The 24,028-nt window shown below is 37.5% G+C and overlaps 3 protein-coding genes across 3 annotated transcripts in view; 1 reads left to right on the forward strand and 2 right to left on the reverse strand.

The window, feature by feature from the left end:
* Nucleotides 1-199: 199 nt before the first annotated feature.
* On the reverse strand, nucleotides 200-4,195 carry LOC125235319. The gene is made up of 4 exons (XM_048141857.1): nucleotides 3,998-4,195; nucleotides 3,578-3,847; nucleotides 3,055-3,274; nucleotides 200-1,201 (listed from the first exon to the last, which is right to left on the reverse strand). Exons 2-4 carry the CDS (start codon nucleotides 3,843-3,845, stop codon nucleotides 352-354), a joined length of 1,338 nt encoding a protein of 445 aa, XP_047997814.1. The 5' UTR covers nucleotides 3,846-3,847; nucleotides 3,998-4,195; the 3' UTR covers nucleotides 200-351.
* Nucleotides 4,196-5,351: 1,156 nt separating this feature from the next.
* On the reverse strand, nucleotides 5,352-14,595 carry LOC125235320 (mitochondrial 2-oxodicarboxylate carrier). The gene is made up of 4 exons (XM_048141858.1): nucleotides 14,119-14,595; nucleotides 11,021-11,293; nucleotides 10,265-10,446; nucleotides 5,352-5,671 (listed from the first exon to the last, which is right to left on the reverse strand). Exons 1-4 carry the CDS (start codon nucleotides 14,458-14,460, stop codon nucleotides 5,554-5,556), a joined length of 915 nt encoding a protein of 304 aa, XP_047997815.1. The 5' UTR covers nucleotides 14,461-14,595; the 3' UTR covers nucleotides 5,352-5,553.
* A 157-nt stretch (nucleotides 14,596-14,752) lies between these two features.
* LOC125235296 (protein pecanex) overlaps nucleotides 14,753-24,028 on the forward strand; it is a 57,247-nt gene continuing 47,971 nt past the window's right edge. The window contains 5 exon segments of the mRNA XM_048141808.1: nucleotides 14,753-15,229; nucleotides 18,587-18,750; nucleotides 20,401-20,507; nucleotides 21,291-21,448; nucleotides 23,777-23,896. Of these exon segments, the coding sequence (XP_047997765.1) occupies nucleotides 15,077-15,229; nucleotides 18,587-18,750; nucleotides 20,401-20,507; nucleotides 21,291-21,448; nucleotides 23,777-23,896 (702 nt within the window). The 5' untranslated portion in view covers nucleotides 14,753-15,076.

The following is a 24,028-nucleotide window of genomic DNA, read 5'->3' on the forward strand; positions in this document are numbered from 1 at the left end:
TTCACCATTTCGGAAAATAGTTGTAGATTGGTGCAGTAGAAAAGATTTGAGAGTCACTCACCAAGAAATTTAGGAAACTCTCAGTGCGTTTTCACATTATTCGATCCGATATCCCACAGGCGCCATCTTAGATTTTTTCCATTGAAATCCTTCCGACATCCGATATCGGATCAGATAATGTGAAAACGGACTCATGGTATTATCATAGCAAGTCTTACTTTTCTCATACAAAAGTGACTCAATAGTTGCCAGTGTTGCCAGATGCAAACAATTATAGACGGCCACCGCCCCTATTATTTTTTATTCTTTTTTGCCAAGCTATACTTTAGTAACTCGATCCAGATCCTATAACTATGGTGACTTCTTCTTCACTGGGCCCTTACATCGACAGCACAGCTGACCATCCTTCGTCTTTTTAAAATGCAAATTAAACTCCTGTTTAAATATCTTCCTATACATTGACTCCTTCACAGCCATAGCGTTCTCTTTACTGCACTCAGTAAAATACATTGTATACATCTGTTTTATACTTAAGTTAGGATCTAGATACTGTTTTTTTCTAGAAAACTGCTTTATTTGTTTCCCATCTAATGTGTTAAAAGATAATATATGGTTTCTTACCTTATCTTTTATTTCTTGCGGCATAGCATGAGCGCTTGCTTGATTTAGACCTCTACCGTCTGGCTTCGGAATATTCATCTCAGATTTTGTTAAATGCACATTGTAGACCGGCTTTTGAGATATTGCTAATGTTCCTAAATAGAAATTCTTACATACTGTATATCTAACTGCTCTAACTAGGAAGAAATATTTAAAAGAGTACCTTCTTTTTCGATCAGCGTCTAACTTATTATGTTTGACATAGTTTCTTTCTGTGGTGTTAAGTAAGAAATGTTTTTTCTCATTAGCGTTTAAGGAATAGAATGCTTTGAAGATGTGTTCTCTATCTGTGTCGTCTATTCTCTCATTGCATTTATATTTGCAGGTTTTTAGGCAATCTTTGGTGTTTTGGACCCTCCGTTCTGGGACATATTTGCCCCGGCGACTGATGTAGGCTTCTCCTCGTTGGTGCTTCAGTTTCCTGATGTTGCAGGCCCATTGGTTGGGGTTAGGGACTACGCTTCTGGACCGTTTGTTCGTTATGTTTTCAATATGAATGTCTATGGAATGGTGCGTTATTTCCACTTCCTCTGGCTTGCACCTGGAAGGTTAATGTCAGATATAAGCATAGATTATAGAGATGGGCCGAATATGGACTTTTCCGAATACGAATATTCGGCCGAACATTCGGTTTAGCTCTTACCGAACCGAATGTTCGGCTGAATATTCGGTTACGCCATATTTATGAAGCGGATGTTAAAAGTAAAACTATTAAATCATTTATAATGGTTACTTATGTTACTAGAACTACACAACGTATAATGTTCCTACGATTTAGTGGATTTCACTAAAACTTAGTTAAAACAACTCTGAACTCTTAACTTTTAAACTACGGTTTCTTCAACTTTGTTTTTATATTTTGACACATAGGCAATTATCTCTTTTTAGTAGTTCCCTAGAAAGCCACTAAAATAGGAGCTTATTATCCAATGGAATACGTAAGATGTTCCTTAGTTAGATACTTAGTATATTCGGTAAATATTCGGCAATGCAACCGAATTATTCGGCCGAATACGAATATTGAAAAACTTGCCGAATATGCCGAATACCGAATATTTACCGAATATTCGGCCCATCTCTAATAGATTAAATATAAGAAGATCATACCATCCTATACATTAAAATGCGACCGCCTTAAGAACGCGTATGCGCTACACTACACATAGATGGCGCCACAAAAAAATGTCTTGTAGCTTTCACTTTCGACATAGATTTATGGCTCGAATCGAAAGTGACACTTAACGCCAATCTACAAAATAATCGATGGCAGCAAGGCATTTTTTGTGGCGCCATATGTGTGGTGTAGTGTATGCGCGTTCTTAGGCGGTCGCATATATCTCTATAAAGTAACAGGTTAGAGCGTGCGACTTTGGACTTTGGTCGTCGCGGATTGAAACCACGGACAATGTACATCCAGGTTGGAAAAGCAGATACAATCAGACACTTTCATAGAAAACCTGGTGCTTATGTCTACAGTGACTCATCTTTGCAAAAAGCCATAATAATGCAATAAAGATAATGCAGATTGAAGAGGTAGGATCACAAAGACACCATAGTAATAAAATATAAATAATTTATTTACCTATTTGATTTTACTAGCCATACACCTATTTCTATGGCAATTTACACATTAGATGCAAAGCATCACAGAAAGAAATCGTATCTTCATATTGTTCTTAATCGTATAGTTCTATCGCTACTACGGACCATACTTTTGTGGGTTCAGATTGGACATAGTGTGAAACCGCTCTTACTGTGCTTGTACGATTTCCACTATTATATCTCCATAAACATAGAAGCAGAAATACGTCAAATACAAAAAAACCGGCCAAGAGCGTGTCGGGCCACGCTCAGTGTAGGGTTCCGTAGTTTTCCGTATTTTTCTCAAAAACTACTGAACCTATCAAGTTCAAAATAATTTTCCTAGAAAGTTTTTATAAAGATCTACTATTGTGATTTTTTTCATATTTTTTGAACATAGGGTTCAAAAGTTAGAGGGGGGGGACGCACTTTTTTTTCCTTTAGAAGCGATTATTTCCGAAAATATTAATATTATCAAAAAGTGATCTTAGTAAACCCTTCTTCATTTTTAAATACCTATCCAACAATATATCACACGTTGGGGTTGGAATGAAAAAAAATATCCGCCCCCACTTTACATGTAGGGGGGGTACCCTAATAAAACATTTTTTTCCATTTTTTATTTTTGCACTTTGTTGGCGTGATTGATATACATATTGGTACCAAATTTCAGCTTTCTAGTGCTTACGGTTACTGAGATTATCCGCGGACGGACGGACGGACGGACGGACGGACGGACGGACGGACAGACATGGCGAAACTATAAGGGTTCCTAGTTGACTACGGAACCCTAAAAAGATTCAACAAACTTACTCTATCTGTTTATCACCGATGGCCGTCAAGCCCGGCTCCACTTTAGCCTCGCAATCCTTCTGGAACAACTCCTCCTTCTGATACGTCTCGTAGCTATAATACTGGTGCTGTACGCTGTTAACTAGCATGTGCTGCTTAAACATAGCCGCTTGTGGCAGGATCATGTGCGATGTTAATTGCAAGGGGGCCGATGGTTGCAGGACTTGAGAAGACATTTGTCCTGTAATGGTGAAAATACATTTTATAATTAAAATGGGTTACACTAAATGGATAAGTTTGCAAACATTTAAAATGTAGTTGCCTCAATAACAAAAGAACTAATTAAGATACCTATAATTGTTCAAGGAAACAAGGATTACAACTATGAACTGAAAATAAATTAGATTTGATACTATTCCTACCCATCATACCAATCTTGTACTGACTTAAAATACTATTCACATTAACTTTAATCACAATCTGCTTTTGAAAATCAATGAATGTAACCAACCAACTAAAAATGTGTACAAAATAAACTGCTTACCTTGCAATGGCAGGCTTTGCAAATGAGTCTGCTGACATGACATCACTAAGTTCTGAGACGTCTGTATCTGACTAATCTCATGCGCTATATGTTGTGAATGCATATGCAGAGGTTCAGACATAGGTTGATAAACATTGCTCTGTGAAGTGAGTGGCGGGTGAGACAGGATGATCTGCCGGCTCTGTATCTTGGTGTCTGTTATAGTAGGCTCGTAAACTTGTACAATGTGGGGGAGCACTTGGCTGGTAGAAGTTTGCATTTGCTCCATATCTGAAAGTTGACTGCATTATGGCAATGGAAACAGAATAAAAACTATTTAGAATTTTTGTGGCATCACATCAATACGTTACTTCGTTCTGAAAAGTAGTAGTTTACAGCAAAAAGAAAGGCTTCGTAAACATTTACTACAATAAATCTTACTTTTTCGTAATGCTGATGTGGATTGAGCTTGCTTCAATATGGTCCAAGAATGAAGTTACAATACATGAATATCGATACCCATTGCTATTATTTGTAGTTTCACTGAAAAACAACTATTGAAATAAAGTGCAAAACTAAAGTATTAGTTATTTTGCCACAGTTCTATCTGTTGTTAGGAAACAAAACAACAATGGATGATAATTCTGTCTACTTCCCCATGACCGATATAATGTCTTTAGAACCTAATAATACCCCATAGTAAAATATACCTTAAATCAAAAGAAATAAGCGCTAAAACTGAAAGAAGATATATAATTGACATTACCAAATTTGCATCACACCTAACGTAGCCAGCGTTCAGAAACCTAATACTATTTGAATACCACATTCACAAAACGTGACATGCAAAAATTTTACACTATACCATTGATCAAATAAATGATTTGAAACAAAATCATGAATTTAAAATGAAAATAAATATAACACAGGTTTTTTTAAATATCATTTATCAAAGAAATGTTATTAAATGCAAATTAAATGTAAATTTTATGTTGACATTTTGAACGTATTGTATGTCTAGACAATGTTGTCCTTAAACCGGTAAAATATTACTTACCGATTTATTTCATTACAGAACTTAACCTGCATGAATAAATAAAATTGATTTGCTTAAAATCATTTCTTATAACATGTATTAATTTACACAAAAAATAATATAGCTTCCTGGATTTATTATTTATGACTTGTTACTAAGACTGATAGAAAATGCGAGAAAAGGAAAGATATTGTTATTTAATAAACAACCGGGTCATTATCATCTGATATTCCACTGAGACATATACATATATTATGTATAGTGGGCTCACGCGAACTACTGGAAATCATATTTTTCAGTTGTTACCACTACGGACGGACAGTTAGAAACTAAATTAGATTTGGTATAAAGCACATTTTTTTCTCTAAGCAGGAATAAATGCATTTCATCTACATGCATCTCATTCCCTTCCCCGTTCGGGAGATTCCATCCATTGGGGGGTGTTATGTGGGAGTCACTCCTAGATCCCTCTGCTAAGCAGAGAGGGGGAGAATACATTTACCTACTAACATCCCTGTCACCCGCTTTGCCGCGTGGCTTGGGTGTTTAAGGAGTTGATTCAAGTTGATTGAGCTGATAGTGCATTGCATACCATTCTCGACACTCATCATCATCATCATCATCATATCAGCCGAAAGACGTCCACTGCTGGACATAGGCCTCCCCCAAAGACTGCCACAATGACCTGTCCTGCGCCGCCCGCATCCAGCGGACTCCTGCGACCTTCTCGACACTAGTTGAAAAAAAAAACTAAAAAAATATGTGACATAGGCACGTTAGTGCTAGTAGATTTTATTGTAAATAGTGTTACAAACCTTAGGGTTCACTGTTTTATTTAACAATTATATTTATTAATTATCAATTTTAAAACGTACTTATAAAATAATATATATACAAATATGCGTTCTCCATAAAATAAAGTGTTCAAGTATACTATACATCACGTCATATAAATTGCTTATTAGTTAAACCTATTGTCCAAATAGTGATATACATAGTCGTAAACGACAAGCATGATAGCGCCACCAGGTCCTAGACGCATCACCTTGGGCACTAGTCCTTTGTATAAGGCTCTGAATCTGTAACAAAAGTTCATGAGTACAAAAGTGTAATTAGAACACTCACATCGACACCACATTAAAAGTGAAATACAAATTATAATATTTATATTTTACATAAAACCTCAATGACCATACCAGGCCATACGACCAGACGTCATTCAATATGTGAAAACCATATGTGCCACTTTTAGTATTGAACCAACCGGCAACCGTTAAATAACGAAAATAAGTTTTCTATGTTACAACACATTCTGGCTGGAAAATTTTAGTTCTCTTGAAGTTTTAGGGATCGTTATTTTTAAAGGTTATGTAGGAATATGTGGTGCAACAAATTGTTGCACCACATGTTCCTACATAATTAACCAATGGAATAATTGACATTATTTACTCTGTTTCAATACTAACCCCCTTATTCATAAACGTTCACTAAAGTTATCAAGCCAATAAAGTTCGTTTGTCCCTTTCTATCACACCAATACGTCGGAAAAGGACAAACGAACTTTATCGGCTTGTTAACTTTAGTAGGTAAACGTTTATGAATAAGGGAAGGGGGTAACTGTCCGTGTCCAAATACCCATGCTTGGATTATTAAATAAATTATGGTATTACTAATTAGGGCTCATCCATAAATTAAGTCACATTTTAAGGGGGAGGGAGGGGGTCGACGAAGTATGACAATGTGTGACAAGGGGGTGGGAGGGGGCCCTAAATTTCGAGACGTCACATTACAAAATCTATCTTAATCTAAGGGTTAAAACACGAACTATAAACTGTTACTTTATGAAAACCTCATAAACAAACACATACATAAACAAATATATAGATTCAGAATGTGGAACTACTGGAATCTGAAGCGTTGCGGGGGTTTCAAGGCACGTAGGTTAAATACATTTGTCACACACACCAACACGTGGAAAATATTAACTGCAAAACAGCAAACAATTTACTTTGATTATTTTAAGAGTCAAACTCATCATTTAAACGATTATTCTACCAGCCAGCTGTGTACATCAAGTTAAAATTTCTCTGAAATTAGAGTGCAAACACTCTTGTGGATAAATGCAACTTTATCATTCATTTTTGAAGTATCCAGAGAGCCTTTACATGGTGGTGTGGTAATAGTTATTTGTTATACAAGGGGGCAAAGTTGCATTTTAACGCCGAGTGTGGAATTGAAAAACGAGCAAGTGCAAGGATTCTATAGTTGAACCACGAGCAAAGCGAGTGGTTCGAGAATAAAATCCTGAACTTGCGAGTTTTTTAACACACGAGAAGTAAAATACATTTGCACCCGAGTGTAACACAAAACTTTTCCCCTCATTATAGCGAGGAAACTAAAATGCAAAAAATGCGTTTATCACTGCTTCCAGCAGTTCCACAGGTGGTAAATCATCTTTATTACTAGATTCACCTACTTTTATCAATTTTAAAGCAGTTAATTTGACTTTATTCAAGGTTAAATTACTTTACCCACTAGTGGATAAAATGAGCTTTTACCCGCTGGTATTAAAGGACAAAATACGTGTTTCCGAGCTAGTGAGGGGAAAAAATAATTTAAGTACACTGATTGATTTCTTTCTAACTGCTGTTCTCATTCAATAATTTCTACATGTGCAAAATATGTGACGTCACACTAGGGAGGGGGTGTCTAGCAAATGTGACCAGCTGTGACAAGGGAATTCATTTTGTTAGAGTAGGTATTTAACGGTAGGCAAACAAATTTATAAGTACCTTACCTAACCTACCATTTTTCGCTATAAAAATACACTCTAATGTCTCTAATAGAAACTATATGACAAAATACCTGTAAATATTTTTACCGTTATTTTTCGTTTACGTGATAAACCACAAAATCATTAATGAATGAATCAGACATCTGTTGAAAGTGTTCAATCAATTAATATAAATAACGAATACTACGAGTATTTAGCTAGCGCTATAAAATTAAATGAACTGTCTCCGTTCACTGCTTAGTTGAGCTATATTTAAATTGAAAGCTATTTATCACAACACTAATTGGGCAATTAGACGCCATATTAAATAGTTGTATTCAATAAGTAACCAACAATCATAATGTTTTACACTGCAAAATGCAAAAAAGTTACTCAAACATTACATACCTATAATGCATATTTTAGTTTACATACCTATAATGCAGTTTTAAGGTTTACAAAGAAACAAAGAAAGTTGTAGACAATAAATAGATATTTAAAAATAAAAGTACCCAAATTATTACTTTAGCTGCAAATGGTAAATTTTATAATTATAATTTTAAGTCCGTGGCATTGTGACCATTGTGTAGAGCATATTATATTATATTCATTTTGAAATAAAGAAATTATCAAAACAAAATATTTCTCAAATGATTCACCAAAATGATATATTTATACATTGGTGTTTACTTCAGTCTGCGAGTATGCCTCATAATTAGTACATCTTTGTTACAACTTTGCGTAAATAGCGGGCCGCTTGGATGCAGTCCAAGAACATGTGCACGGTGCAACTTCGGGCATTGCACTGGATCCGATGAACTTTACGTGGTTTATGTATATTACGACACTGCATTTGTAATTCGAGAAACCACATGTTGCCGTGCAATACGCTTTCTCATAACTCAGGACAATAGATGTGGTCTTAAAACATTTTCGTTGCGAGTTGAGTTAAATTTTTACGAATTGCAATTAAAAAGGAACCCTTCCTTAAATTACAGCCAACTTACATTTATTTATGATCGTCATTCCAAAACAATGCCAACATTAACAGGATAGCCAATGATCATGTCTGCATAAAAAGTTAATAAAACCGGCCAAGAGCGTGTCGGGCCACGCTCAGTGTAGGGTTCCGTAGTTTTCCGTATTTTTCTCAAAAACTACTGAACCTATGAAGTTCAAAACAATTTTCCTAGAAAGTTTTTATAAAGTTCTACTTTTGTGATTTTTTTCATATTTTTTAACCATAGGGTTCAAAAGTTAGAGGGGGGGGGACGCACTTTTTTTTCCTTTAGGAGCGATTATTTCCGAAAATATTAATATTATCAAAAAACGTTCTTAGTAAACCCTTATTCATTTTTAAATATCTATCCAACAATATATCACGCGTTGGGGTTGGAATGAAAAAAAAAAATCAGCCCCCACTTTACATGTAGGGGGGGGGTACCCTAATAAAACATTTTTTTCCATTTTTTATTTTTGCACTTTGTCGGCGTGATTGATATACATATTAGTACCAAATTTCAGCTTTCTAGTGCTAACGGTTACTGAGATTATCCGCGGACGGACGGACGGACGGACGGACGGACGGACGGACGGACGGACGGACGGACGGACGGACGGACGGACGGACAGACAGACATGGCGAAACTATAAGGGTTCCTAGTGACTACGGAACCCTAAAAACGTAATCTTCATCTACATAATGCATTCTAAACATGATAGCAAATAAGCTAGATTGTCCGCTGTTATGGACAATGAGTCAGAGGACGAAGTCACTTTTAATTATTAATTATTAAATATTACTTTTTCGATTGTTACTAACATACATAATAAGCGACTTAACAAACACATTTTTGGACCATTTGGTGTCTAAATTTGGTGTCTGAATTAAATAAATAATAAATAATGATATTATGACATTAAAATTTGAAAAAATAAATTGGTATAAAAATATTCCCAATAATTTATTATTCTGGGAGTTGAGGACTACGTTATTTTAACCGATGTCGGACAGTCCTCTTTCGTCTTAAGATGAATCTTTAGGTATTGAAAACACTAAGATATATTCGGATCGGTCCATTCGGTCCATTGAAAATATCCGCAATAAACCCAGAAACAAAAACTTTGGCATAGTTCCAAAAACAAGTGAAAGAATATTTTATTCAATGACGATTAAAATAAAAGATTAGGTAAGAAACTGTCAGTCAGATAAGAAAGTGTCAATGAAAATCACTCCGATTCTGTCAAAAGCAAAAAGTTCTTGATGACACACAGATATGATATACGTTACCTATACGCTTTAATCAGCGCAGAACCTAAATAAACACCAGCAAAGTATTATCAAAGTGTTCATCAGGGTTATCAGATATATATTGTAAATATGTAGAATGATAAAAGTTTAACCAACCGAGTGTTTGAAAACTAGGATTACTTAGGGTTAGATACTATGTCACTTCGTAGCAATTATGTCCAAAATATTAAGAACCATGAACTGCTAGTATGAGAGTTACAAGTTAGTTTTAAACTAAATTTTATTAATTTATTATAACAAACTAAAGGCGCTCTTTAGTGTCATTGGAAAATTCTTATAAGAATATTTTTATAGACGTTGGTAATGAATGACATTACCTCACTTTTCTTAGCAGATGAAACGTTAACTGTAATGTGTATGTTTGTTTGTTAGTTAGTTGTGGGTCAAATCTTGGAAACTGAAATCGGCATATTCCCTGATTTACTATTGAGCTCGTGTACGAATTGGATGAGATGAGAATGCAATATTATGATAACATTTAGCTGATCTGATGCTGCATTGCCTGCAATTTAGTTTGTTCTACAGTAAAAGTTTTATAAATAAACACCCTGTGTAATATAATAAATATAGGTAGTCCATAAAACTTACCCTTCCTCTCGATACACCATAACAATCGCCCCTGTAGTAGACCTGTACTTGACCACTCCTGGCACCGGCTGCGGACCCTGAATGCGACTCTTCGCCACGTCGAAGGGAATGTTCACGCAAGACCCGAGCACGCCAGATGTGAAACCGATGGCAATCTTGCGACCAAATTCTAGAACGGGATCCTGCAAAAAATGTGTTTTTAATCATGCAGAAACGTCTGCGAGCGATATTACATATTTTTAAATTAAAGGAAAAATGGAAAAATTCACACCTCCGGCAGGACTCGAACCTGCGACCTCTGGCCTTGCCGGGGCCATCGCGCTTCCAACTGTGCCTGTGGATAAATTCGCACACATCCAGCAGGCCTCCGTGGCGCAGTTGGAAGCGCGATGGCCCCGGCAAGGCCAGAGGTCACAGGTTCGAGTCCTGCCGAAGGTGTGAATTTTTCCATTTTTCCTTTAATTTAAAAATATGTAAAAATGTGAATTAAAAATTAACAACATGTATACAATATAAACCAATAGAATATATACATTATGTAATTCTGCGTTCATCTATTTAGTAGTGCCTACAAGTAAGTATTATTTGGTCAACAACAGATAACAGTCGTAGAGTGAACGCCTCATAAGTCATAAAATTATTGAACTAATGCATAACGGCCAAAGAACGATTTAGCACCAGGCGAAAATAAACCTTGAACTATAGCAGCCAAGCGCAATTTAGCTTAGAACACTTCGTATAAATTTAAATACTCACTTCGTATTCAGGGACGTAACCTTTGACGCTGTGGTAGAATCCGAAATAAACCATATTGAATACGCCATTTCTCATAATCGTTGCCGTTATGCCTTTGTTAAGACCCTTGAAACCGAGTCCATTTTCCCGGACTATTTGCCTCGTTACGGTCCAAGTGCTCGGTACTTGTGCGGCGAGGGACTTGTTTGATTGTAGCGTGACCTTAACCACTTCGAATGGGTTTACTAATATGCCTTCTGTGACGCCAGCGCTAAGGCCAGCTAGAGCAAATGTCTGAAAATAAATACATTTATGAAAAGTTAATAAATACTTCTTTATCTATGACACTAATAATAAGCTTATAAAATGACTTAAGTATTGATTATTAAAAGCATATGAAATAGTCATAGTAACACCACAGTGTAGCTGTAGAACATTCGTTTACAGAGATACATATTTATAGTAAACTTTTTTTCCATTTAGTATTTAAGTAGATACCTAACTTTATCTCAGTGATTCTTTATCACTCTTATCTGTACATACTTAACACCAAAATAGAAGAGGTAAACAAGTACCTATGGGGGCGTCCATTAATCGCGTCATACTGCATAGGGGGGGGAGGGGGTCATGAAAAAATCACCAAATATCACCATGGGGGGTGGGGGGCTTAGGAACATATCACGTGTATTTTTTTGTTACACTAACGTAAAGAAAAAATCATATTTCTGAGCTATTTTTATATCAACTTTTACAGTCAGAACTTGCGTTGTGCAGTGCAAAGAGAACAGAATAGAATAGAATATAATTTATTCGTGAACACAGTCAAGATTAATTACACATTACAACACAAACAGAACGGAATGAAGTGCCACGAAATGGCCTCATCTCAGCGTGTTGCTGGTGACTTCCAGCGCTGATCTTCCGATGAGACCATCAAGGAAGAGCTGTGTGCAGTGTGTTATTTTTACTTCTCAAAGATTTTTTAGTTTGCCCTCATGACGTGTACACGGACAGTCGGTTATAGACGGTCAACCTAATCATGGCACTGAAAAAAGGCGGCAAATTTGACAAATGTAGAGCTCACCGGCCAACTGTCTTCAAACCTTGACGTTGGCGGAATCATAGACGAGCCATAACACTTAAAAACCGGCCAAGTGTGAGTTGGACTCGTGTTGTAAGGGTTCCTTACATCACAAGAAGAGCTTAAGCGCCTTCTGGAGGCGCTAAGTCATTATTGTAAAGAAAATAATAATATTTTGAACAATTTATAAAAAACCGGCCAAGAGCGTGTCGGGCCACGCTCAGTGTAGGGTTCCGTAGTTTTCCGTATTTTTCTCAAAAACTACTTAAAGTTCTACTTTTGTGATTTTTTCATATTTTTTAAACATATGGTTCAAAAGTTAGAGGGGGGGGGGACACTTTTTTTTTCCTTTAGGAGCGATTATTTCCGAAAATATTAATATTAACAAAAAACGATTTTAGTAAACCCTTATTCATTTTTAAATACCTATCCAACAATATATCACAAGTTGGGGTTGGAATGAAAAAAAAAATCAGTCCCCACTTTACGTGTAGGGGGTTTACCCTTACAAAACATTTTTTTCCACTTTTTATTTTACCACTTTGTTGGCGTGATTGATATACATATTGGTACCAAATTTCAGCTTTCTAGTGCTAACGGTCACTGAGATTATCCGCGGACGGACGGACGGACGGACGGACGGACAGACGGACAGACAGACAGACAGACAGACATGGCGAAACTATAAGGGTTCCTAGTTGACTACGGAACCCTAAAAACACGAAACAAAAATGAATGTACATGTAATATTCAAACGCACTCAACAGTCAACACTTTCAAAAGATTTGGTAACTTGTCCTTGCAGCCCCAGTGAGTGAAATTCGTAATTTGAGTTTTTTTTCTTTTAAGTCCAATTTAATGGTCATTATTGTCTGTTTTCTTAAATTACTTGACTGAAAATTATTAAAAACATAATTATATTTTTTAATACGTATAAGGGCCATTTTTTTTTTCAAAGTTGTCCACCCCACTTTTTTGTAACATGGGTATATTTTACGCGATTTATATTCAGAATCGCGAGGTCTTTTGATCGTGATAGGAGAAAAAAATGTCCCAAGATTTCCATATTTTTTTTAGACCTTCCATTCCGTTGCCGCCATACAAAATGTATGAAAAACTGGTAACGGAATAGGGAAAAACCTTGGGACACTTTTTTACTCCTATTAGGATTGAAAGAGCTCGCGATTCTGAGTGTAAAGCACATAAATTATTCCAAATAAAAAAAAAGTGGGGTGGACAACTTTGAAAAAAAAATGGCCCAATTAACGCTCTTTCATTTGATATGTAACACGCTAAAAAACTATTTCAAAAAACTTTGATTTCTAATTTTCACTTTTACCCCCCAAAAGTGTATATAGTTGTTTTTTTTATTTTATTTAAATTACATGCCCGTCTTTGGGTCACAAGTTTACATATTATGTGTGCCAAACAAGTTAATCGGTTCAGTAGTTTCGGTTCAGTGGTTTCCTTTTTGAGGCACGGAACCTTAAAAATGAGGGGGCGAAGGTTTAATTCTCATAGAAAATTTGAATTTCGCGCCAAGATTTGGTTGATTCGTGGGTTGGAAAAAGTCTACTTAAGTTGCCAAAAAATTACACGTCATATTGGCCAGGGGGGGAGGGGGTCCTGAAAATATCACCAAAGATCACCATGGGGGAGGGGGGGTCTAAAATAAGCCAAAAACGTATGACGCGATTAATGGACGCCCCTATTTGTCTTGGTGTTATTAAAAAAACATGCAATTGTTTTAAAGTTGTCTGCAAACTTGCTCTCTACCTATCAACTACAGTAAAAGTACTAACTGTAAGAGCAATTATTTTACAACATATACACGGATGACTCCAAAATGAAAGCATAAAACAAAATAATATAAATAATTATGTCGGCCTGTATAATAAAAATTTAAATAACTTTTGTTACAAATAGGAATGTGTGAAAAAAAACAAGTAAGATTTATATTGATTCTAAATAGGTAATAAAAAATACTAATATCAAATTAAATTACATTACAACTAATGAAAATAAAAACAAGTCTCACTAAAGGTGTAGGTGTGCTGGAACCAAACATGAAAAACCTTTTGGTTTGTTCAAACGTCACAAATTTTGTTGCACGCTTAGGAGTTTCAGCCAGGATGGGGGGCAGGATACCTTTCCAGAAGGAAGTCACTCCCTCATATTTGTACATCTTCTTTAAACAGTCGAACACTCCTCTGTAGTAGTGAGGATCAGAGCTCTTAATCGCAGTAGTTGTTGCCTGTAGTTGTAACCTCGTCTTAACAAGATCCAATGGATGCATTATACAAACTTCCACAAAACCTGCACTTCCACCAGCCCCAACTTGCATTGCTGCTTGTTTTAAAAGTTTCTCTAAATCTCCCATTTTGAAAATAATTTAGTTTCACACTATATATCACTAAATTAAATACAGCACACTTTTAAAATATGTAAATAATTTTAATATAGTTCAAACAAAATACAAATTAGCGGCACCACTGCCTGTCACCACACAGCTGACGGCCAACAAAATAATGGTGTTGCCACTTGCTTGGTTAAATATTCCATAAATATAAACCGTAAATGTACCGGTTCGTGGTACGTGCCTAATTAGTCTTAAGTAAATATGGCAATACACAAAATGTACTGTCACTCAGATTGAGAAGTGTTGTTTCGCTCCTCCCAGCAGTTTATAGTGTATTTGGCGAATCCCCTTTACTTTTTTGTTTACTATTCAATTAAGTCCTCTTTTTGCTATGTGTTACGTTATGTTAATTTGACTCAGACGCGCCATATTATCATAAGGAGCTCTGGAATAAATGTTCGCTCCATGTCAATAGGGACGATATTTGTTTGCATTGTGTCATCCAAAATGGCAGGAAAGACGAATAATTTGCATTTAGACATTAGCTGATGTGAAATAATGATATTAAGTGCGTCTAGAAGAGTGTCGTGTGGGTGGACTGTGAATTAACGCGGGAATGTGGACATAGAAGTGTGAGATGGGGTCCCAGACTTTGGAAATTCTGCGTCAGGGTGTTTGGGCATCTCTGACAGGCGGCTGGTTTTACGATCCGCACCAGAATTTGTTTTGCAACACTGTGCACCTGTACGTGTGGCTGTTCCTGCTATGCCTTCCGTTCTCTATTTACCTGGTAAGTTAGATTTATGTACAAGTAGGTACTTGAGAGGTTAGAGATGATGATTTGAAAAAAGTGGGTCAGCTGTATTGTAGATGATTGCCATTGTCCATTTAAGTGGTCAGTTGCTATGCTGTAGGCTTATTACTGGTGAGAACTGGGTGCAATATCTTGTATAGACTGGCTAAGTTAGCTAGTATAACAGTTTTGTTTATTGTTAACACATGGCTGCTTTCCCATTCATAAACATTTTGATTTGCATTTTAGGTCATATTGTTATTATCATAGTAGTATTTTAACTGTATTCAAGTTTGTTTGTTGTTGTTGCATTATGTTTAGAAATACATCATTAACAATTTCACACTGGTAACTTTTGACAAAAAAAAACTTACTGTTGACACTTTCATTACTTGTGATAGTATTCATATTCAATACAAATGTCTTATTTGTATATTCTTGTCCATTGCATACAAACTACCACTTTCACCTTCACAGAAATAAATCAAGTATGAGAGTATTGTCTGTGTTCTCATCTATGTTGTGCAATTTCTATGTGTGTTTGTTCTAATTGAAACAGAATACAAAACTGCAATTATGGTACAGTCACCAGCAATAACATCACACTAAGAAGGCCACAAAATACCCGAGACAGTCTAATTTCTAGAGCCATAAGAGTGTGTCGGATAATGCATAAATATCCAGTCAATCTGTGTAAGAATGTCCTATAATATTTATTATTCTTATTTTTAACCCCTGACGCAAAAACAACGGGGTGTCATAAGTTTGACGTGTCTGTCTGTCTGTCTGTCTATCTGTCTGTGGCATCATAGCTCCCAAGCGGATGAACCGATTTAGATTTAGTTTTTTTTTATTTGAAAACTGAGTTAGTTGGGAGTGTTCTAAAATCGGTCCACTATGTGAGGGTTTTTTTTTTAATTTTCATTGTTACTGCCAGTGACTGTAAAGTTCACTTAAACTTTTCTGTACCAACAACATTCACTTCATTTCATTTGGAGTTTCCTCATCATCATTCCCTTGCCCTCTTCCCATTATTTGGGGTGGGCGCAGCAGAACATCTTCCTCCATTCCTCTCTATCAGCCGTCATTGCCATACTAATACCTTTCACTCTCATATTATCATTGTTCACACATTCCATCCATTTGGAGTTTCCTGGTGACTCATATTATATCTAAAGCGATGTGTTTGCTAATTTCTTATTTCCATAATGACTCACTTCCAATACTAATTCTAATTGACATTTCATTAACAGTCATGTGCAAATAATCTCTCTGTGGATTCATAAAACAGGACAAAGTCCAATGCAGGGATGTAACAGAGCTCTGCTTCTGCTTCCGTTTCTGCAGAACTTCCGTTTCGTTTTACACATCCGCTTCTGTTCCGGTTCTGTTATTTTTCAAACGGAAGTTATAGCGGATGTCGGAACCTAGCGCGACGGTGGGACATGAGCGGCGTACATCAAAGACCAACAGGTCTATACCTGGGTGGCTAGCCGAATGGCACAATCGCTCACGAAACGAAGCGCTAGTAGATATCTATCTCTATCGCGCTTGCGTATTGGCGCGACAGAGCCAGCGGCGTATCGCTATCGTTTGGCGTCGGAGAAATGCCATTCGGCTACGGGGCCTGTCATTCACTCATCTCTCCGCTTGCCACGTGCTACGATACTAAACATCAATCGCTTCATTCCATTGCGCGCCAATATTTGTCCTGTCCACCTAGTTCTGTAGCGAGTGAACAACTATTCAGTGGTGTAGGGCTTATCTAAAATCCCCTTAGAAGCAAACTGCCGGGAGATAAAGCTGCTAAGCTTTTGTTTATTAAATACAGTTTACTTCTTTTAGAATCACTCCATTTAATGTTGGATTGTATTATACTACCTAACGAGTAAGTTTTCACTGATTTAAACTTTCACGATTATTACACATAATTTTTTTTTAAATCGGGGCTTGATCGCCACGGGGTCAACGCTGTCCTTGAAACGTTGGAGGTCAGTTTAATATGTAGTTATACGCGGTTAAGTCCCGATTTTAAAAATAATTATAAGTAAGTTTTCGTTTCGTTTCTTAAACCTTTTACGGCATAATAAAGGTTTAAAAGGATTCTTATATGATTTTTAGTGAGTAAACAACTAAACATCTTAAAGTTCAAGGTGATTTAAATTTTTGAATTGTAACGATATACTTAAGATAGAATATCAGGTACCTTTTCTTTTCGTTTTTAAAACCTAAGTGGGCCTAAAGGCTAATTACAAACTGCTGTTTACAGGCTGAACAGTAAACATCTAAAAGTTCTGGGTAATTTAATTAATTTTGATTTATGTTATACCTAATATGTGGTATTTTTTCATTTCGTTTTTAACATCTATAACTTCCGCTTCTGGTTCCGGTTCCGCTTCTGCTTCCGTTAAACTAAATTCAAAACTTCTGCTTCCGCTTCCGGTTCCGTTAAAAACACATCCGTTACATCCCTGGTCCAATGTTTCATATTGAGTAGTTTGTTAGTGGATTCCACAAAAATTGACTGTGTTTCAAATGCCTATATACTAAAAGAGTTGTGGCACGTACGGCTTTTCTATCCAAATATACATATTGTCACTACTTTGAAAAAATCTCGTATCTCACACTGCTCCTCAAAGTTAAAATGCAGTAAGTCTGTATGCATTTCATACATACTACAATTTTCTTTTCATTAAGAGAATAAGTTTTTTTCAAAGTAGTGACGATATATAATAATAATAGGCCTTTCCATCTGTATGAGATGTTCTAAGCATCATCCAAACAGCATTTTCGTTTGGCTGTATTGTTTAGCCCAATGCTAGAAGAGCTCTGTCCACATACATAGCAGGTGTATACCCCCAAGTGGGTGAGGGTTGGAGGCCTACTCGTGGCGCTTCAAATGTATCTCTTTTAAAGACGAAAACCAGGCTTTGTTGCAAAATCTATACAAACATAATTACAATTCAGTATCAATAACCTAACAACAAAATTAAAATTTTGAAAAAACCCCCGACTGTGACATAGTAGACCGATTTTCATGAAACATGGCTAAGAACACTCCCGACTAACTCAGCTTTCAGACTAAAAAAACTAAATCTAAATCGGTTCATCCGTTCGGGAGCTACGATGTCACAGACAGACACACACACACTGACAGACAAACAGACAGACGACATATCAAACTGGTAAAAAAGTAACACATCATAATTTTTCGTCAGTTTTTGCGTCGGGGTGTGGTGAAAACAATAACAATTCAGTATCAAAAATATTAAAGTGCTTGTAATTTACTAAGGATAACATAAAATCCATATTTTTTAGTTAAATCTGTATTTAAAAAAAATCTCTTCTCCCCAGTACTTCCCGCCAGCCAGCCTCGGCTGGATCATCTACTGCACGCTGGTGGCGCTGCTGTTCCTGGGCCTGAAGCTGCTCAACCACGGCCTCCACCACATGTATGACACCAGCGAGTGTATAGTGCTCCCGCCGAGCACCGATGGCACTTCTAATGACAACACTGCGTATGTATCCTTCTAACAAACGCTCGCCGCGCGGTATGTATGTGTGCGCGCCGTGTAAACACGCAACACATGTAAGCGGATGAGAATGAATGACAATGAATCTTTCGTTGTGTCTCCACCACATGTATAACACCAACAAGTGCATTGTACTCCCGCCGAACACCGATGGCACTTCTAATGACAACACTATGTCAGCAATTCCCGTCAACTTTGTACAAAAATTAAGGGAAAAGTTAAATTTGTTTTTATTAATTCCTATTTTATTACCAAGATTTTGTTGATGAATTGAGATTTTATTAAGTTTTATTTCGTCATTAAGGTTCTCTAGTATCTATATTTTCTTAATTATAACAATTATACTGTATATATCTTACGAAAGTCGAATTATATTACTAAATGTTGGTAACAAAATAGGATCAATTAAAATTTGCTGACGTGGCATTGTACAAAGTTGACGGGAATTGCTGGTGTATCCATGAAAAAAGAAACGGGTTTTCTCCTCCATGATATGAGAACAGTAGTACCACTTCTAACAAACGCACGCCGCGCGGTATGTATGTGTGCGCGCCGTGTAAACACGCAACACATGTAAGCGGATGAGAATGAAACACAATGAATCTTTCGTTGTGTCTCCATCACATGTATGACACCAACAAGTGCATTGTACTCCCGCCAAACACCGACGGCACTTCTGATGACAACACTGCGTATGTATCCAGTACCACTGTATAAGACCAGTAGTAACACTTCTAACAAACACTCGCCGCGCGGTATGTATGTGTGCGCGCCGTGTAAACACGCAACACATGTAAGCGGATGAGAATGAAACACAATGAATCTTTCGTTGTGTCTCCATCACATGTATGACACCAGCGAGTGTATAGTGCTCCCGCCGAACACCGACGGCACTTCTGATGACAACACTGCGTATGTATCCAGTACCACTGTATAAGACCAGTAGTAACACTTCTAACAAACGCTCGCAGCGCGGTATGTATGTGTGCGCGCCGTGTAAACACGCAACACATGTAAGCGGATGAGAATGAATGACACAATGAATCTTTCGTTGTGTCTCCACCACATGTATGACACCAACAAGTGCATTGTACTCCCGCCGAACACCGATGGCACTTCTAATGACAACACTATGTATCCATGAAAAAAGAAACTGGTTTTCTCCTCCATGATATGAGAACAGTAGTAACACTTCTAACAAACGTACGCCGCGCGGTATGTATGTGTGCGCGTGGTGTCCATACGCAAGACATGTAAGCTGATGACAATGAACTAGAATGAATCAAACGAATCAAAATCATTTTTCAATAAGATGTCAACTCAGAAATGTAACTATCAAAGTTGACATTTTATTGAGAAATGAATGTAGGTATCATATTTTTGCTCAACACCTTTATGATTCATCTTTTCATCCGGCTCGAAGGACCAATGTCTATCGGCGAACAAACGAGTCGCTTCTGTGTCAATGAAAGAGACGCGATTATGTGTTATAGGTTCAACGCATAGTTCGCTTTCTCTTATTTACAGAGAGCGACTATCTTTTCTTTTTTATCGCTTACAACTCATCGCTTACTCAGTTTTGGTGAGATGAGTGCCTTTTATACCTACCCTAGTTTAGTTGATTATTCGTTTCAGTCGCGATGAAGGCATGGAGATGCAGATGCTCCGTCCGGCGGCCGCCAGCAGCGACAACGAGTCGATGGCGGGTGCCGACTACAACAAACCCAACAACAGCACCATAGGTAAACGTTACTTTTTACTAGCCCACTGCTGGGCAAAGAGTTTCGCCTTCTTCTCGACTCCGGCCCCTTTAGCACAACTTGCCTTGTGCGCGCGAGTCCATACATCAAGCGCGACTTCAAGTATGGACTCGCGAGCGACAAGGCAAGTTGTGCTAAAGGGGCTGATGTCCGTTCCGGCTAGTTATTTAAGAGGCAACATTTGTGGCCATTTTTATAATCGTTCTTGGTCTGAGAATGACCCTCTCTGCGAATATTCAAAATGTTAAATATTAAATAGGAAAGAGGCTGAATTTGTCTGACCACCTAACTTGCAAAAAGAAAGAGTGGGATTAGAGTAGGTGGATCCCAATGAGTCGAGTTAACCTTCGATACGACACCGCCGATGGGCAAGAAACTCGTGAACTTTGCTCACCCGGAGAACCCACAGAGCTATTTCAGGGGCTTCCCATGCACGCGGTTGGGAAAACTAGAAATTACAAACGATGTCTGACGTAGTCAAATTTTTATTGTGAATGGGTTAAATTAATTAATATCATGAAAATAAATACACATTTCTACATATTAAAAAAGAAACTGACTTGTTGACACATGATTTATCAACGCACATAGACCGCTCATCCATATCGATTTCAAATTTGGCTCGATCAATTAAAGTCCTTGCCTTGCAAAAACTTATGTTTGAGACAAACATCCTAAAAATGACGTTCGTTGTATAAATTAATGTACGCGGGCGAATACTCATAGTTACTAATGTTACTATATACACGTTTTGGTTATTTTCAGATTTGAAAGTGGACGTGCACAGAAAGAACAGCTCGGAGTCAAGCAACGAGGACAGCACGCTCTCCGTGAAACTGTCGGACGTGGCGGCCGCGGGGCCCGAGCAGCCGCCGCCGGAGCCCGGGCCCTCCGGCGCCAAACGACCGCAGCCGAGGCGGAAGGTATACTTACTCATATTTACATCTATAGGCTACTTGACCCTTTTTAGGGTTCTGTAGTCAACTAGGAACCCTTATAGTTTCGCCATGTCTGTCCGTCCGTCCATCCGTCCGTCCGCGGATAATTTCAGTAACCGTTAGCACTAGAAAGCTGAAATTTGATACCAATATGTATATCAATCATGCCAACAAAGTGCAAAAATAACAAATGGAAAAAAATGTTTTATCATATTAGGGTACTCCCCCTACATATAAAGTGGGGGCTGATTTTTTTTTCATTCCAACCCCAACGTGTGATATATTGTTGGATAGGTATTTAAAAATGAATAAGGAATCATTTTTTGATAATATTAATATTTTCGGAAATAATCGCTCCTAAAGGAAAAAAAAGTGCGTCCCCCCCGCCTCTAACTTTTGAACCATATGTTTAAAAAATATGAAAAAAATCACTAAAGCAGAACTTTATAAAAACTTTATAGGAAAATTGTTTTGAACTTGATAGGTTCAGTAGTTTTTGAGAAAAATACGGAAAACTACGGAACCCTACACTGAGCGTGGCCCGACACGCTCTTGGCCGTTTTTTTTTAAGTTTATCTTATTGAGTTATATTATTACTTACTGTCCAAATAACCGAAAAAAATATCACTATATCTTATTATATACTTTTAAACGAGCAATTCTTGTATATTTATTTATTTATTTATATATATATTTATTTACACTGACGATCTCGGAAACCGCTCTAACGATTTCGCAGAAATTTGTTATGTGGGGGTTTTTGGGGGTGAAAAATCGGTCTAACTTATCCTTAGGTCCCGGAAAACGCGAATTTTTGAGTTTTCATGCGTTTTTCTTCGCGCGCCATCTCGTGTGCAGTAGTTGTACTGTTAAGACAGAATTCTTTCGGTCGATGTAATTACTATTTATTGCAAACACTAGATGGCGACACAGGTCAAGGCTAAAACGTATAGAAAAATACACTATTTGAGTTTTTGTGGCGAAATGCGCGCCATCTCGTGTGGAGTAGTTGTGTTGTTAAGGCTGAGAATTCTTTCGCTTGATGTAGGTACTATTCATTTTTGAACTAGATGGCGACACATGTCAAGGATACGAAACAGAACCGAGCGAAGCTCGGTTGCCCAGATATTTTTATTATGATTTACATTCAGTGCGAAAACAACACTTTCTGACACTTTAAGTACGAGGCATAAAGGTCATTATGTCAGTGATTTATTTGACATGAATTCTATGACGTCACTACACCGCCGACAGCGTTTTCTTTCGGTGGCCAAAATAAAAAAAAATTCGCATTTTTTAATTAAAAATACGTAGTCATCGTACAGATTTAATACCCAAAATCATTAAATATTGGTTTCTTATGTCAAATATTACAGAAGACAATCATTTATTCTGCCAAATTAGATATGAGTCTAGTAGCCTATTCATCCACCTTGCGTTATCCCGGCATTTGCCACGGCTCATGGGAGCCTGGGGTCCGCTTTGACAACTAATCCCAAGATTTGGCGTAGGCACTAGTTTTACGAAAGCGACTGCCATCTGACCTTTCAATTCGAAGGGTGACTAGGCCTTATTGGAATTAGTGCGGTTTCCTCACGATGTTTTCTTCACCGAAAAGCGACTGGCAAATATCAAATGACATAAATTCGCACATAAGTTCCGAAAAACTCATTGGTACGAGCCGGGGCTCGAACCCGCGACCTCCGTACCGAAAGTCGCACGCTCTTACCGCTAGGCTACCAGCGCTAATTTTGTGTGAGCGCGCCGGGGTCTCCAGCTATCGCGGCTGACGTGCTTAAACCACTACACCACCCCGACCGCCGAGGTACCCGTCGAAATCTCTCTAGTGTATGTTATCTCTGAAGGCTAGGGGCCGTTGCCGTCGCGTCTCATACTTCCATATCGATAAGGTTTGATTTCATATGCGTCGCATCGCCGTCGCGCGACCATCGCGCGACCGTCGCCCACGCAAGCCACGGCGTAAGGGCGAGCAATGTGTGCTTGCACCTCCTATAAGAATCCTTTTGCAGGATTACGATATAGCGAGAGAGATGGTGCTGCCATCTATCGACGTAGGGAACAAATGAAACAAATTATTTTATTAAATATTATGATATGTTTTTTTTTATATAAAATATTTAATAAAATAATTTGAAATAAAACTATGGAAACGGATTAAATCGCGTATAATAAATTGAATGAATTTAATCCGTTTCCATAGTTTTATTTCATGACTAACTATCGCGGTAAAGACAATAAAATAATTTGATTTGTTCCCTACGTCGACGAAATAATTTTATTTTAATTTTGCAGCCCAAACGCGACCCCCGAGGCAAACGTCGCGCCAATCGCATTGACGAGCTGATCGTAGAAGAAGTGTACCGCTCGGGACGCGACGCCTCTCTGCCCCACGACGACGGGCCCTTTGCCAAAGTATGTTCTGATTTTTTTTTACTTTTTTTTTTTTTATAAAATATAATGGGCATTTTCAGAATTTGGGACACCCCAATTAACGTAAGTTGTTAACAAAAATTAACTCGCTGTCAGTTTTGTGACGACAATTAA

This window comes from Leguminivora glycinivorella, chromosome 17 (assembly GCF_023078275.1).
Source record: "Leguminivora glycinivorella isolate SPB_JAAS2020 chromosome 17, LegGlyc_1.1, whole genome shotgun sequence".
NCBI classification, from domain to species: Eukaryota; Metazoa; Arthropoda; class Insecta; order Lepidoptera; family Tortricidae; genus Leguminivora; species Leguminivora glycinivorella.

What these genes read in the sequence shown, in the direction of transcription:
- LOC125235320 (XM_048141858.1), bottom strand. Translation starts at nt 14,460, where the DNA reads ATGGGAGATTTAGAGAAACTTTTAAAACAAGCAGCAATGCAAGTTGGG. An exon ending in GTTACGTCCCTGAATACGAA is followed by an intron (nt 10,447 to 11,020) that starts GTGAGTATTTAA and finishes CATTTTTTGCAG; the next exon opens with GATCCCGTTCTAGAATTTGG. An exon ending in ATGGTGTATCGAGAGGAAGG is followed by an intron (nt 5,672 to 10,264) that starts GTAAGTTTTATG and finishes CTTTTGTTACAG; the next exon opens with ATTCAGAGCCTTATACAAAG.
- LOC125235319 (XM_048141857.1), bottom strand. Translation starts at nt 3,845, where the DNA reads ATGGAGCAAATGCAAACTTCTACCAGCCAAGTGCTCCCCCACATTGTA. An exon ending in GCAAAGCCTGCCATTGCAAG is followed by an intron (nt 3,275 to 3,577) that starts GTAAGCAGTTTA and finishes TCACCATTACAG; the next exon opens with GACAAATGTCTTCTCAAGTC. An exon ending in ATCGGTGATAAACAGATAGA is followed by an intron (nt 1,202 to 3,054) that starts GTAAGTTTGTTG and finishes TTAACCTTCCAG; the next exon opens with GTGCAAGCCAGAGGAAGTGG.